General features: G+C 37.4%; 1 protein-coding gene across 1 annotated transcript in view; it reads left to right on the top strand.

Annotated features, from left to right (window-relative positions):
- The window catches only part of LOC145669117 (uncharacterized), a 126,543-nt gene that overhangs the window by 35,425 nt on the left and 74,527 nt on the right, over window positions 1-16,591 (top strand). Inside the window, exon 2 of the mRNA XM_081737458.1 lies at window positions 16,011-16,162. Coding sequence (XP_081593584.1) covers window positions 16,011-16,162 — 152 coding nt within the window. The remainder of the gene's footprint in view (window positions 1-16,010; window positions 16,163-16,591) is intronic.

The following is a 16,591-nucleotide window of genomic DNA, read 5'->3' as shown; positions in this document are numbered from 1 at the left end:
TGTTAAACTGTGCCATCGAAACACTGAGAAACGTCAACTGAATATCTTATTGACGTTTTTCCGACCACACGCAATAGATATATCCATGTTATGAGTCCACAGCAGTACAGTCAGCATGCGCCCACGATTCACAAAGAATACACCGATACCAAAGTTCGTTCGTCGTCAGGCCCAAATTCCTCACTTATGATACACAGTTCAATTTGCTGATCAACTGGTAAATCATCATCACTGTTGTTGAGTTGAGTTTAACGTCTCATTGAGCAACGAGGTTATATGAAACTAGGACCTACTGATTAACGTGGAATCCGAACCACATGAGCTACCCCGGTAATCGAACTCGGATCTCCTACGCCAAAGGCGCGTACGCTAACCACTGTTGTTGTCGCAGATGTTAGCATCCCCTAAGCCATACTCCTCTGATAATTCGGATTCCTCCAGTCTCCATCGTGTCACGTGTGTAGTTTTTCTCTTAGGTCTGCTTTTAAAGTCTGCTTCGATTTTCTTTTTTCCAAGAGCGTCTTTCTAGGAATAGATGTTAATATTCGGAATATTGTTTTCTGCCGGTTCTTGTTTTCTTGAACTGCACTTGAACTTGACGTTGATGAAACTGGAGAGAATAAGTGGAAGGGGTATACCTCTTGATCTTTAGACGAGCAATCATCTTGTGATGGCGAAGCAGATGATATTGTTGATACTTCCTATTTGTTTCGTTCGCTTTCATGTTTACTCAAGTTGCTGTCGACGGCCTGAAATCTGGAGTAAAGTTAAGTTTATGTGGTACTGGTTCTTGAACTGAATGTTTGGCCTCAGTTGGTGCAGTGACTGTTTCTTGATGTGAGGCTGTAGCTTCAAATAAAGATGGGGCCTGTTGGTCTTTACAGGAGGACACTAACTCTCTTACTACTAAAGGACACGGTGTAAGTGATTCCTAATTTTCTGCATTACATTGAGTCAGAATCGATGCTTGGTTTCCGTTGACAATAGAATTAGTAGATTGATGTTCGTCAAGCTGATGATCTTCGGAACCATGGAACTGAGTCTTCATCTGTGCGGACCCGGTCCCTGCGAACCCAGATATGCCTTTGGCTACACTCACAACTTTTCCGTAAGCCTACACAACAGCCGCGGGAAGCTTCAAGCTTGATGTGTTGGCCCTTGTATCTCTTAATTTCTAAATTACACTCTTGACTGTAGGCATTTTCAAAGGACTGAAAAACACAACGTCCAGAGGCTGGAGTCGTTGAGACGTGTGTGGTGGAATTGAAACCAGAACAGTATGATTTTCTTTACAAATGCTGTATGCCTCAAGCAAAGTATGTGCAAAATGATTGTCCAGTAAGTAGACAGGGAATGATAAACTGTTGGACGGGCATGACTCACGAAGTGTCTCAGCCAAGTGACGAAACATGCCGGAGAAGACCATCCATTTGGAGTAGATGAGAACAAAATAAGTGGCGGTCCCCCTTGTTTCAATGCATGACACAGGTACACGTGGATAAATAACCATGGCGGAATATAACCACCCATAGCGATCATACAACAAACAACTATAATGTTCTAGCCTCTTTCTCTACAACTGTAATGTTCTAACCCCACCAAAACTCTTCTGACGATGACACAACCAGGATCTTGCACAATTGTCATACCTGTCTAGTCTACATTGAATATACAATCAGGGGAAAACTGATACTTTGACATAACGTTGTGAAGATTAGTAAAACAAGTAACATTTCACATCTATTAAACCTCGAATTCTAGCCAAACTGATAGCTTCTGGTTTCCTAACAGACACAGTAGGATTTCGTTTGAGGAACCCTTGAAGCTAAAAGAGTCCTGCTAGAAGAGCGTTATTTCCCCATACCCTTTCTAGGGATAGTCATGTCTAAATACCTTAGAAATGAGCTGTAAAATAAAAAAAGCGGTAAAAGTAAAACACCTTACAACACCTAACGTAATACCTAATATCAAATACCTTACCTAATACTTTACTGTCTTGTAAATGAGCTCCATATCCTGTTCTTCATTTCGGCGAAAATATTAATAGCTCTTTCTTTTAATTCAGGTATTCTACAAAGCCTCCACAGCAAGTTCTTTATTATAAGTGTCCCTAATTGAGAAAGAGTGTCCGTAATTTGTCATGCTGTTCGTTACTTAAGTTTTCAATCTTTTCAGGGCATTCATTGAATGTTTTTAAAAAACTGAAGTTGATGGAATGCTCGATACTATATTTAACAGCTTCGTTGTTACCTGATATATGCTTTGAAGTTCATTACTGAGAATATGTTTCAAGTATTCGGGAAGAGAGGTGTGTTTGTTCTATCGGAACATAAGTTAATAAGTTCATTCTTAAGCTGGTCTGACCAAAAAGTATTAGGAAATGTGGATATCGGTGGATCATTCAGTTTGCCGTATGGAAGAATTTATTGATACATACTAAATTTTCTATACTTTATTAGTTCTACAATGACCAGATTTTTGTAATTTTCAAATCTTCATCTGCACAATTATTGAGCGAAGAACTAATATAAATAAAATAGAGTTTGTGTGTTTGTCTGTCTTTGTGTCTGTGTGTGGCTTGGGGATCAGACAAGTGGACCGAGTTACCAAAATTTAATCACGGGTGCCTTGGTCTAGGCCACACACCAAGACGAAGCACATATTTTTTTCAAAATTCGAACCAGGGGATCTCGGGGGGGTGGGAGGCATTTACCGGAACATGTAAAAGCTTTGTTACTCTCGCGAAAAACATAAAAGTGATAGAATTTCCAATACATCTCAACTTTTCGTTAGGGGGATCTTATTTTTTTATTCTGATGTTGGAGACGCACAGGTACAAAATATATATACTAATGTTCTTCAAGGGTACGTTATAACAATTTAACATTTTATAGAGGGAGCTCGAAAGATGGTTTAAAATAAAAACAAATAAGAAGAAATAGTGGTCTGTTTCTGTCACTTACAGTTCCAGCTTAAAATAAACAAGACAAGCAGTCCTGTAAACATAGACAGAACAGGAAATGTCTTTTCGCAGGTACTTCTACACAGCGCGAGTCTTTTGGACTTTAACTTCTCACGTGGCTGTGACTCCTTGTTCATGGTTTCGCGAGACGATTTGCTTTCTGTCTTTCATATCGAAGCATTTAAAAAATCAGAACAAATTATAGGAATTTTAAGCTCAGAATCTTTAAATTACAAAATTTTAAGTTAGTAATTTAGGATGAATAGCTCAATACATATACATTTCTAAAGGGTAGACGCTGTCTACCCTGTCTCCCCTCAAACCTCGCCAGGGCTTGTAATAAAACCAGGTTGTCAAATTCTAACTAATCGGAGTTTCAATTTGTACGGTCAATCGCTGAAACACCGCTGTGTTACAATAATGGTGATTCTGACCTTTACGATATAAAATGGTATGTAATATAATAAAAACGGTATAACATTCCAGTTTGGATTAAGGTCTAACTACGTATATACGAAAAATAATTCATTCGTTCATTAAAATAATCAAATAATTTCATTTGACTTTGCAGTTTGCCCGTGATGATCAGTCACACATACTGTAGTTACATGCAACTTTTTACATAACCTATCTTTTAAAATGCTACAATAGCAATTAAAAGCGCCCGAGCTCCAACCTATAACTTTGGCTTTCAAATCTTTCATTTACGGTTATGTGTGATTTCACGTTTAACAGAGACAAACATTTTAAGTTTTTGTACTTTAAATAGTCTAAACTAGTTAACTATATCTTTTTCATAAAATTTATGATATAAAATTATTGTTGAAAGCCTTTGTATTTTAATAAGCCTTCTCTAAAATCAATGCATATGGATTGTGCTTCCATCTTCCGAGTTCTTTTAAACTATGTTTGTATGTTTGTGGTCAATCCTTTCGACAATGAGATCTCGGAAACTATAGGCTCTAGAAAGATGACGTTTTCACTAATCGATTGGAAATTTTCCGTAGATTGTCCAGCTCTAATTGAATATTTTTTAAAAAAAAAAAACATGACCATTATTTCTTTATTACATTTTTTTAGGGTACACTGGAAGCGTTGAAATTAAAAAAAAAAACAACGAAAGCATCATATCCTATGCGTTATACATTCCAACACCACATTGTTGTATATTGGGGTTGTATATGTCTCAGGCGTTTGTTCCATGGCCAAATAATAGTGAAAAAGGAAGGATAACCATTTCTCGAGTCTAAGATAAATCTCTATTTTTTGAGTGTTTTTCCCAATGAATACCACATATCACTGACATTATAATTAATTGTGTATGTAATGTATTTGCTTATTACATACTGCATGCAAGAAGAAAGAAAAGACTGGTCATACATGAATTAGAAACTCCAACCGGAAGTAGGCTCAAATCTTGCAAACGGTGCGAGATATGGAGAAAAAATAATCGAAAAAATCTCCCCTTTATGATAGCCCTTGCCGATTTTTTTTAAAATCAAGATGTCTTTCACTTGTGTCTGTAAAGGGACATGTACATAATGTGAGGAATGAGAAGGAGATTTATGCTTATATGCGAATGATGCGCTGTGTAGAGAGCACAGGTTCAGCTAGTATATATATATATAAAATTGAAAATCACTATTGTGGCAAATCTTTCTTGTTCGAGATAAGGAGAATTAGTTTTCCCCCCATCCAAAATTAAGTCAGCTGGAATTTCCTCTACACCCGGAAATTCGTGTTTCTTTAATTTCTTTATAGCAATTCTGTTCGACTAGGCTCTGGAATATACGGTTCTGCTGTATGCGTTTCCCTTTCTCCACGACCATAAGTTTTTGGTTGCGTGTTAAGCAAATTGTCCAAGAAATCTTTACATATATTCAAGATGCTGTCTGTGTCAATGAGAAGTCTTCCGTCCGCTTTATTTAATATATAAGCGCGGAGTTGATAGCGTTTCTTAAATTTGTTGATACACATTGATGTTTTGAATGTTTTGTTTTTACTATTATTTTGAAGTTCATTAATTTTAGTTTTCACAAAATCGCTGCCTAGTTATAGGAACAAACCTTCGAACTTTCCCAATCTGGTTCAACATGCATTAGCAACTACATACCGTTATGTAGGAAAGCACAGAATATTTACCACTATGACCCATATGTGTCCCACTATGCATTTTGTAGGGTTAACAGTAACTGGTATTGAAAACTCTCCCACCTCAAAATTTGTATGATTATCACTTTCGAAATTTTGACCAAAAGTAGAAAAAGAACACTTTTTAAAGGCCTTCGCTTGCCTCTGATCTTTCAAGTTTCGTAGCTTTCTTTTCCGATAAAATGCTCCACTTCATTTGTTTTTTAATTGTTGGTCTTTATTTTTATATGAAAAACAAAGTAAACAAAGCATTACTGAAAATTGAAAACACACATTATAAATAAAAACAACAAAACGATTCAGGATAGAAACGAAAATGCTGACGAATGACACACGGACTAATAAACATTAGCATAGTGAGCATTAAGCAGTGGGCAGGGACTGTGAGCCAGTGATATTAGGAACTTAAGTTAAAATTTCCCTCAGAAGTGATCAAAAATTCCATTTGTCTTTTCTTACATGGAACATCCGTAAAGCGTTGCACGCCGATTTCAACGAAATTTTGCAGGTAGATACTAGACACAAAATAAAGTGGCCCATACTTTTTTGTTTCTGCGCAAAAACCGGTTAGAAGGGGCGTAAGCCCTTCCCGAAGTATTTTCAAAAAAACTCGAAATCTCCAAAAGGACACGAACCATTTTGCAGGAAAAGGCGTATACACATACTAGATAGAAAATTAAGGAATAAGTTTTTTTTCCTTTTGTGTGAGAAAACGGTTGCAGAGGAAGCAACGGCCCCTATTCAAATATCTCCAAAAATAATGACAAAGGCCAAAATGGAAAAAGGGTGCACAAGCGATTCCAAGGAAACTATGCATGCAGATACTAGACTTAAAACTTAAAAAAATGTATTTTTCGTTTCGGCGGAAAAACGGTTTGAAGGGGCCTAAGCCCCTTCCGAAATATTTTCAAAAAAGCTCGAAATCTCGAAAAGGAAAGGAAGCACTATGCGGGGACACTGTTTATGACAAGACAGAGCACACTTAAATACATTTTCTTCGACTGTGATAATAGTGCCCAATCCATAACCAACAAATGCATTTGACTTCCTTTTGTTTGCTGATCCATTCACATTTCAAAGGCATATTAGTTAATGACATTCTTTAGCAATGTTGTGCATTTGTATTTTGTGCATATGGTATTGTGGAAAGAATGTAACTCATTTGTATTTTGTGCATATGGTGGTATTGTGGAAAGAATCAGCTGTCTTTAATCGTACTGCCGTGGTGCTTAATATAACATCTATTGAAAACCTAAATTCCCGTACATTTTATCTCATATTCGTAAAATCTCCTTTTCTCCCCCCTCTTTAAAATATCTTTCCTAAATCTCCCTGCGCAGCGAGAAGTTTTCTTCAAACTAGCATCACTTGTGAATGTTAGTGTAGTAACTTAGCGACTGGATCATGCAAACTGTGATACCAACATGCCACTTTCAGGGATGATAGGCCTATTAATAAGAAGTAAATCCTGATATAGAACCACCTCGGCGGGGGTCTTGTTTTAGGTATATGACATCATCAATATGGCCGCCAACGAATTTCGACTTAACTGAGTTTAAAAATGTATAATTCCTTACCATTCAAGGTAGGAACTTCGTTTCTCCTTTATTTTGCAGAGAATACATTGTACCTCTATTGTCATTATAAATACTTGCCTTATATTGCCGCCATTTTTAAATATGGCGTCTCAAACTGTAAAAATGTTTATTTTCAAAACGATTTTGTATGTTTTATATCAAATAACTTTGAAACTGCTATGATTATGGAAAAATACCTTGAAACAACTGTCAAAGGTTATTTCAATAGCTTTCGAACGCGACCAGAATCATTGATGTATCTCAGCAAATAACTGAGATAATAAATTTTTTGTAGGACTAAATGTCGAACTTTCGTGAATAATGTTCGAATGTATCCGTAGATGTAGTTATATGGTATTTGCAGTTCCATTGACCCTTTGATAATAGGAACATAGTACCGCTACCAGTATGTCAGCGAGAGATAAATTTACAACACAATAAACAGTTATACAACTAAATGTGTTAAGAATTTAGAAGAGAAAATATTAGTAATATAGTATGACTATTAACATCTGAAACGTACTTCAGAGAACTAGAGAAAGTAACTTTCGTTAATTACATTTCTTATTTAGACAAGATCAACTCACAATAAAATGATCTTCTCGATCACACTGTCCATCGTAGGTACGCAATAAAGTGCACACTAACCCCAAGTTTTGACACTTGCAAGAAGGTTGACAAAGAGTCTTGCAACCACAAGGAATAAGTTCTCTACAGTGCGCAGAAACTTCTGGAAGTAACTGGACCACAGAGGATAATAACAAACGATTCACCATCTTTCAACCCCATTTACAAATTTCGGGTATTATGGGCACTTACTGGAGAGCTTGAGACCGGAATACCCGGCCTGCAGGGCAGCTCGCAGAAAGTGTTGAAATAAGGCTACCTCTGTAGGTGGGATCCCTTCGCAAGAACAATTCTTTTTCGTCATTAATCTTTGTCGACAGTCGTTAACATTTAGTAAAGAACTAGAGCAATCGTGCAGGAGTACGGTGAAGCGTTGAAGAGCTGCAAAGTCCTGAGCTGAAATTTCAGCAGGAGTAACTGAAAGTTTGATGAATGTATCCCTTATTTCAGGGAATGCTTGCCACACCTGCCAAGCTGTTTTCTTGCCACGACCCCCAAAAGCGGACACTGTGTCACACTCTGTAAATGCAATTTCATGGACAGAAATATATCTCTTATTTTTACCAGTCCCATATTCAATCCACAAGTGTGATACATTAAGCTCAAAGAATAAAGCAACGGCAATAACTACAACATCAGAATCGACAGTTTTAATTGAGATATTCTTATGAGAAGAACATGCGTGTGTCTGCTTCTTCTTGTTTGCAGGGCTTAAGGCTTGTTACATCCATATTAGAGTTTGCTGATGCGGTATCATCACATGCACACACAATCTCTCTCTTACTATCAGAATCACTTATGTTCTGCAAGTGTTTACACAGAAGTCGAAATAAATCAGTTTTGTTTTCAGAATTATTCAAAAATAATGCCCATTTTTTGGGAGTGCGTGTGGAGTCTTTCACAAGTATTCTTGGTCCTTTTCCTCATTGGTCTCGTTCTTCTTTTTTCAGACTGTCGGGATCATAATTGTCAAAGAATATGTCCATTCTCATGACATCACTCGCAAACTTTTCTAAAAATGGCTTAAATGTGTTAGCGTAATACATAGAAAATGTCTGTCCCGGAATAGGCTTCAGCATGTGAGCTAATACTGCTCCATGAAATGTAACACACGATACACTAGATATATCGTATTGTGATACATTGTTCATGTAACTGATCTTGGGACATGTATGAATATTTACTGTTCGTCTTTCTTCCCACAAAATTATCTTTCTGAAATTCATCATATACTTGTGGGTTTCGTACATTCAATTCTCCCCAAAACTTTATGAATACTGACATCCAACAGGCATAATTGATATGATCCAGGACGAACATCCAGGGGACAAATCAGATCCAATGCACTAGAATAGGAGGAAAATTTCACCGATCGAATACTGTCCAGCAAAGTAAGAAGAAGTGATTCAATTTTCATGGTCGTGTACCAAAATTTGAATTGGATCGATTGAGTCTGTCTTAGTGCTACCCAGTCATGTAATGTGAGAATTGGCTCATTTTGAATTGCGTTATCTGCGTACTCAGAGTAGGCTTTATTCAGAAGGATGTATAAGGCTGCCATTGTTACCTGATGAACATAACGTGAACGTTTAACATGCGAACAACTGAGACAACTCTCTGCTTTTCCAGATGGGTAGACATTCGCTTCAACGAGCATTTCTGTCCAACCACTGCCCCGTAGCCAGCGAGCATGATTTGTGAAACTTTGCTTTGTTCTGGAAAAGCACTTGCATTGTTTCACTACTATCATTTTTTATACTATGGAATATTATATTTTACGGAAGTCCAATTTCTGCTTCATATTCTCTTAAATCTTTTACGAGACTGGCATATCTTAATGTTTTCCCACTTCTTTTACTATCTGCGGGGCATACTAAGTTTTCTGAAGTTAACTTCTGGCACAGAACGCACAACTCCCATTTTAGGCACGACACTGAGCCAAGTGCTGCAGTACTGCTGTCTACCTCAACCGCTTTCCATTTCCTTTTCTAGTCAAAGAACATACGGCTCAGTCAAAGAACATACGAAATTATGTCACACATAACGTATTGTTTCCTGGAACACAAACCAAGAACAACAGTGTATTAGAAATACCAAAAAACAGAAAAATAAATCATGTAATATTATGCATAACATATATTTGAGTCGACGGCAATCTTGTGTTTATGACGTCATATACTCGCCTTTCGCCTCAAAGGAAAGACAATTACTAATGTTACTGTATTATTCTACATATGAAAAATGATATTGGTGGTTGTTGCACGTTTCTATTGTTTCTCTAATGCGAGGAATAAATAATTTTCATAATCTGTACGTAAGCCATGGCGCCATACTGTGATTTTGACGTCATATATTGGCTTCTAGACACAAAGGGGAGCCAATCACATGTTATGTCAAGATTCTTCACATCCAAAGAAAGAGATTGGTGGTTATTGCATGTTTCTATTATTTTTTTGTGGCGAGAAATTCCCATTTATCGTACCGGAAATAAACCGCGGCGGCCGTCTTGAATTTATGACGTTATAAATTGTTTTCAGCACGGACAAAAGATAAACACTTGTGATTTGCTATTCTCCACTTTAAAAGGAACATACTGGTAGCGGTACTATGTTCCTATTATCAAATGGCCAATGGAACTACAAATACCATATAACTACATCTACGGATACATTCGAACATTATTCACGAAAGTTCTACCTTTAGTCCTACAAAAAATTGATTATCTCAGTTATTTGTTGAGATACATCAATGATTCTGGTCGCGTTCGAAAGCTATTGATATGACCTTTGACGATTATTTCAATGTATTTTTCCATAACCATAGCAGTTCCAAAGTTATTTGCTATAAAACAAAGAAACTCGTTTGAAAATAAAACTTTTTTTCAGTTTGAGACGCCATATTTAAAAATGGCGGCATAATAAGGCAAGTATTTATAATGGCAATAGAGGTACAATGTATTCTCTGCAAAATAAAGGAGAAACGAAGTTCCTACCTTGAATGGTAAGGAGTTATACATTTTTAAACTCAGTTAAGTCGAAATTCGTTGGCGGCCATATTGATGACGTCATATACCTAAAACAAGACCCCCACCGAGGTGGTCCTATATCAGGATTTACTTCTTATTAATAGGCCTATCATCCCTGAAAGTGGCATGTTGGTATCACATTTTGCACAATTCGGCCCTTTTATGCTGCTAAGCTACTAGATTATGTGGCATTGACACCAACTGTTGTACGAGTTCATTTCAATTATACAGGTGTATTTTACAGACAACCACGTAAAAATTCGACTTTATGTCCTTTTGACGTAATTTATCTGTACCTAAGCCTGTACAATACTTTTTGTTGAAGCTATTTGAACAATTTTCATTACAACATTTTCTCTAACAGATATTCACATTTAATACACAAAATTCCTTTCCCAGTTCGGCGCCCTCTTCACTTGGCGACTTTTGTGAACGCAGGATTCAAGATCCGGCTCTGCTTTCAGTAGAGAATATCGTTGTATAATTGGCGGGTAGTTGGTACGAGTCTTCCCAGAGAGTGGTCAGTCTATGCCTTCTTACCATTGAGTGGATGCACCATTCCGTTCTGATCTGTGTGAGTCCATCGTTTAATAATTTTTCGTGTAAAAAGTTTTAAAGAAACAAAATGTAGAGAAATAGAGTAATGTGCTAAAGTTAAGGATGAAATAGATGAAGCAACATAAAATCTTGCGTATTTGGTGGAATTTAATGAAAGCCTGACATTTAATGTATTGTTGCTAGAGCTCTCCTACACGTACACACAGACCAAGACATTGTATGAAGTGACGTCAGCGTGATTAATGCACCAAATGAATCTGCTCCGCAACACACAGCAGTTGGATGAAAGGAACGAGACAGTATATCCAGTCAGAAAGCTGTTAAAATGCATAATGTGGCGTTACTTACAATAACATGGCCCGGAAATAAAATTTTTGAGTTTTAAGTCCCATGGTTATGCCGGTTATGCTAAAGAAGACGGTGATAATGAGTAATGAATGAAATGGCGGAATGAAGAAAGTGGGAGGAAACGGGAGAACCCCGAAAAACCCACGGACACGGTGTTTGTCCATCACAAAGTTCACTTGGCGGGAGCAGTGTTTGAACTCAGGACCCCATGCGCCAGAGGTGAACAGTCTACCACTGAGCCACCGCGGCCTCGGCCCAGAAATAACATTCGGATGACGTTACACAGGAAAGAATCATCAGGAAACTGGAATAAGATCGAAGTATGACGAGTGTGGCCTGGAAGTTTAGTATTGCCAACAGCATTATTAACGTGCATGGAGAAGCGTTCCAAACTACAAGCAATGCTGTTCGAGGAAGAGATGGTCGACCACGATCAGTTACAGTAGCGGGCAACCAATATACTATACAACAGGCAAGAAGGGACTGATGTCAAACAGCAGGTGCAATTACAATCACATTTAACAGATCTGCAAGGCATCCGATATCAAACTTTACAGTAGCACGTCGACTACACATCGGGGTTGTCTCTTTGCTAGACGGTCATTATGTTGTGTTCTGTTGACAGCTTCACATCGGTAGCATCACTTATAGTAGTGCCAAGAAGATCGTGACTGGAACGAGGAGACTCTTCTCAGATGAGAACACATTCACTCTGAGTAATAACTCTCATCTGGTAAGCGGATGGAACACGAAATAAACCCAATAACATTGAAAAAATGGTTGTTCAAGCTGTTCAGGCTTTCTTGTTGTTCAGGTTCTAGAGAGGAATATTGTTGCATGAGCATATCGACCTCGCAATTTTTGAAAGCGCTACACTCACCACTTAATTTTATTGTCATGCTGCAGTACTTCTCCATGTGCGTCTTTTCTGAGATGCAGTCGGCTCAGGCATAATCTTCATGGACCATAATGTGCGACCTCATTGAACAGTACAAATGGCGAAGCTCCTAGAACGGGAGGATATCGGCAAATTAAGTGGCCTGCCCATTCCCCTGACTTGAATTCCGACCCAACAATGTGTGAAGCACATCTAGATACAACAAAGACCATCCTGCAGTCTTCAATAGCCCTGGTGGAGTAATGGAACTCCATAGCAAAATAACTGAATGTCAAGCTTGTGAGCAGCATAAAAGCACGTTGACAAGCATGGATTCCTATCCATGATGATTGTATGGGAGACCATTATGACTCGAAGTGGTTTCAGTATAAGTTATTGTTTCTTTATAAAAGTGTCATTCCGGTTCTCTTAATCACGTGTTTCTCTCTGTTGTTTCTTGTATTATACGGTAGCATTACTTTCTATTCATTGTTTGAGTTTCATCGATTTATACCACTTGTGAGAGAGACAGCTGTGAAGCTTACTCTCCGTTCTTAATTTTTGGAAGTGTATAAAACTTTAAAGAAAACTACGAACCGTTTCAATTGTTACTTGTGCTGTGATTTGAAAGTTGTGTTTTATTAGTTAAAGTTTTTCCGCTATCTTTGTTTCGGGGTTGTATGCTTGTGTCGCCGGGGTGACCTCTTCTTCTTCTCAAACACATTGGCTTCACTCTGATATTAAAAGAAAAGCATACGTACGGGAGGGAAGTAGCGTTAATTCTCCCCATGAACATCCCATGACCATACAATGTTTTAGTTTTTAAATAGCTTTAAATAAGCCATCTCTTATGTGTAAAAGTAATTGATTTTGGGTCTCGTAGAAAGTTAAAATCTGAAGTGAGCAAAGACCGAAACAATACCTGATATAGATCATGTGTAAAAGACAAGTCCGATGTTTTGTAATTAAAGAAAGAATCCAGATAATATGAGTGCTCAATCAACCTAACTGTCGGAGTCGTATAAACTGAGCTATTACATGTATTAGTCCAGGGGCATATATAATCCCATGGGATTTTGAATGAAGAAATATTGAGACTTATCGCGATGTATTTGAAATGAAGCATATAATCAGGTGCTACCAGGTGCTTGACCTGATTTCATTGTAGAGGGCTGTATGACGTCATAATTTCAAGATGGCTGCCAGCATAGATACTACTATCTTTTTTCGTCTGTAACTCTTTATGGTTAATTCTCTGCAAATTTTGTAGATAACATTTTTTGTTCTGAATGAAAAAAAGGTAGAGAAAAAGTTATTATATTTTTTATATCTTAACGTTTCAGAGTTATAGTCATAGTTTTAAGTTTTCTCAGTTGTTTTGTTTTTTATTCAAATTAAATTTCTGTTCTCTTCTACTTTCTGTGAAAAATTACCTGTCGAGTACAAAATTACAGATTCTACCAATATCCAAAGATTGCCAATAAGATCTCTCTTGTCTCATTCAAAAACTATGGATGAGTTAATATAATTTCTCGCAAATAAAGGCATATTCCATCACGAAAGATTAAACAAAAACTGATAGTTGGAGGAATGAAGCGAAGTCATCGATGGAAATGAGGTTAGAGAACTTCAAAACACTCAATCGAAAGCTGATACAAAAATTATTCTACATTCATTGTATATCTCACGTCATTTTACTACCCTGCCTTCACCAGATACGACGTTTACATCCTTTCACTGTGGTGGTCGTAACATTTTCCGAAAGACTCTATGTTTGTCGTTGGATTTGGTGCTAATAAATTATTTATTGATAACAATCTTGTTTATTTCAGAATAGGGTCTACAAAAGTTCAGACATTGTTAGCTCTTCGCGCATTTTCGGGCAGTGATATTACAGAGTTTTTCAAGAATAAAAGCAAACTATCTTTTGGGAAAGTTTCCCAAACAGCAGAAAAAGAAGTTCTTCAGGCTTTGGCACTTCACTTAAATCTCTAGAAGAAAAATAAATCTTTGAGTTTTACGTCCGACGGTTATGCCGGTTAGGCTAAAGGAGACGGTGATGATGAGTACTGAATGAAATGGTGGAATGAAGAAAGTGGGAGAACCCCGAGAAAACCCACGCACACGGTGTTTGTCCACCACAAAGTTCACTTGGTGGGGGCTGGGATCGAACCCGGGACCCCAAGCACCAGAGGTGAACGCTCTACCACTGAGCCACCGCGGCCCCTCTAGAAGAATTTAAACAAGAACATGAGCAACTAGTCGAGGAATTCTTTTGCCAAGTTTACTTGAAAGAAAAAAAATATCAGACATAGGTGAATTGTGCTGGTGGATGTTTTCAACAAAAGATGTGCAAAGTGAAATTTACATTTAAAAATTCTCCCTGACACAACATATTTTAAGAGTACATTATCAAGTTTGGAGTGATGCATGCTGATAAGCAATACCCAAACTTCCCAGAATCATCACAGTATGGATGAGAGAAATCTGGAAACAAGTGTTCTCCTATGATGAGTTCGATGCCATGCGCACCAGATTGGTTACTGGAATTAGTACGTTGTGGTTGTGGGAAAGGACGTTGTGTTGTAAATTACATGTGTAAAATATGGACTTTACCGTGTTCAGAAATATGTAAGTGTGGTGGCGATGAAGAGATCTGCGATAACAGTGGTATTTGCAGACGATGATGAATAACCCTTGGACTTGGAGGATGATATGTGAAGTTTTCTCTACGTAATATTTTTACGTGTTAATTATAAAATAAGAAAGAATTTATGGTCATATGTTAAAATAATATAGGCAAAACATCAAACACGTAGAAATTTGCAATCTTCTTAGAATATTGCATGTAAAGTTAACCACCGGTAAGTAATAAATAATCCAGCAAATAATTTTCAGTGTTGTCATTGGTAAAGGGCATGTCCACCCAATGCATCGTTGACTTCCTACTTTCTTGGCTGGTGAGTACCAGGGTCGATATGGGTATGTAGAGAACTAGTAGGCTCGTAGGCTCTGTAGGTCACTAATACCAACTATAGGTCACTAATACTAAGCACAGTAGGTCACTAACATACTTCACTTTGCGACATCGAGATCAACGTATTCGTGACCTACAGAGCCAATCAGCTTCCTTCATACCATATCAACCCTGGTACTCATTGGTCAAGAAAGTAGGGCGTTGCTGAAGATGCCCTTCGCATTGGTACTAGAATATTCACCTTCCAAAATATAGGTTAATGCAGCGAGTACAATGATTCGAACGGTTTTTACGAGGGAAGGTGGAGGAGGATGTGAAATGTCAAAATAATCGAAAACGACCGCGTTAAATCCATAGATGTTATGGTCGCTGAGATGTATAATGACATTCCTGATGCTGTTAACTTCAAGCTTAATTGGTAAATTTTTTACATCATATATATTTTGAAATCATATAGAATTCCTGCATTTGCCGTGCGAAGATCTGCTGGTTTACACACACACACACACACACACATATATATATATATATATATATATATATATATATATATATATATATATATATATATATCGCGTTGTGTGTTAATTAACCATAAACGAGTTACAGACGAAAAACATATTATTGTCTATTCTGGCGGCCATCTTGAAATCATGACGTCATACAGTCCGTCTGCAATGGAATCAGGCAAAACACCTAGTAGTACATGTTATATGCTTTATTACAAATACATCGCGATAAGTCCCAATATGTTTTCATTCAAAATCTCACGGGCTAGGAAATATTTTCTTATGCCCCTGCACTATACAGCAGAACGAGTTAATGATATTTGAATATTACAAAATGGTATGCTATTGGTGAGTATTTGAAACTTATATGTGCTTTCTTCCGTTTCCTTCTTTACACAGTGAACTCGCAAGCGTTTCGAGATGTAGAAAAGGCTTATCTAACCGTGAAACAACAAATTCGCCTCCAGAAGGCCCTCTTGAAAGAGGAGCAAGAAAGGTTGAGAAGCCAACGCCAGATCCCTGTTGCTGGGTTGGTTCCCTCTCAACGACAGGTAAGTTGAAAATAAATTTTAAAATATCATAATGAAATGAGGCTTGTTTGAATGACAATCTAGATATATGTATTTTTAAAAAAACTTGATGAAATGGAACGTCTGTCCCACATGCGCAATTTCCAAAGGTCAAAAACTAAATCTACAATTTCTGGTTAATCAAAATAACTTAAGTCTTCAGCCGTTGAGTCAACGATTAAATTCCGTAGCGAAAGAAGTCGTCGCCTCTGATACGACGAAATTGTTATCCACCCACTTACATCTATTCAGTGCAATATTTCTCCCCCCCCCCAGAAGAGGAAACTCTTATTTTATATATAACCCATCCCAAAGTTTGAAGCTCTTGAAAGTACACTGAGAAAAAAAATGTAGGTGGCGTACTTAAAAAGATAGGTTACATTAGTAATTCCTGTAGTTTTTGGACTTAAC

The sequence above is a fragment of the Thermobia domestica genome, chromosome 13, assembly GCF_964235325.1.
Source record: "Thermobia domestica chromosome 13, izTheDome1.hap1.1, whole genome shotgun sequence".
Taxonomy (NCBI): Eukaryota; Metazoa; Arthropoda; class Insecta; order Zygentoma; family Lepismatidae; genus Thermobia; species Thermobia domestica.
Note: the sequence above shows the minus strand (reverse complement) of the source record. Positions and strands in the feature narration are given on the sequence as shown.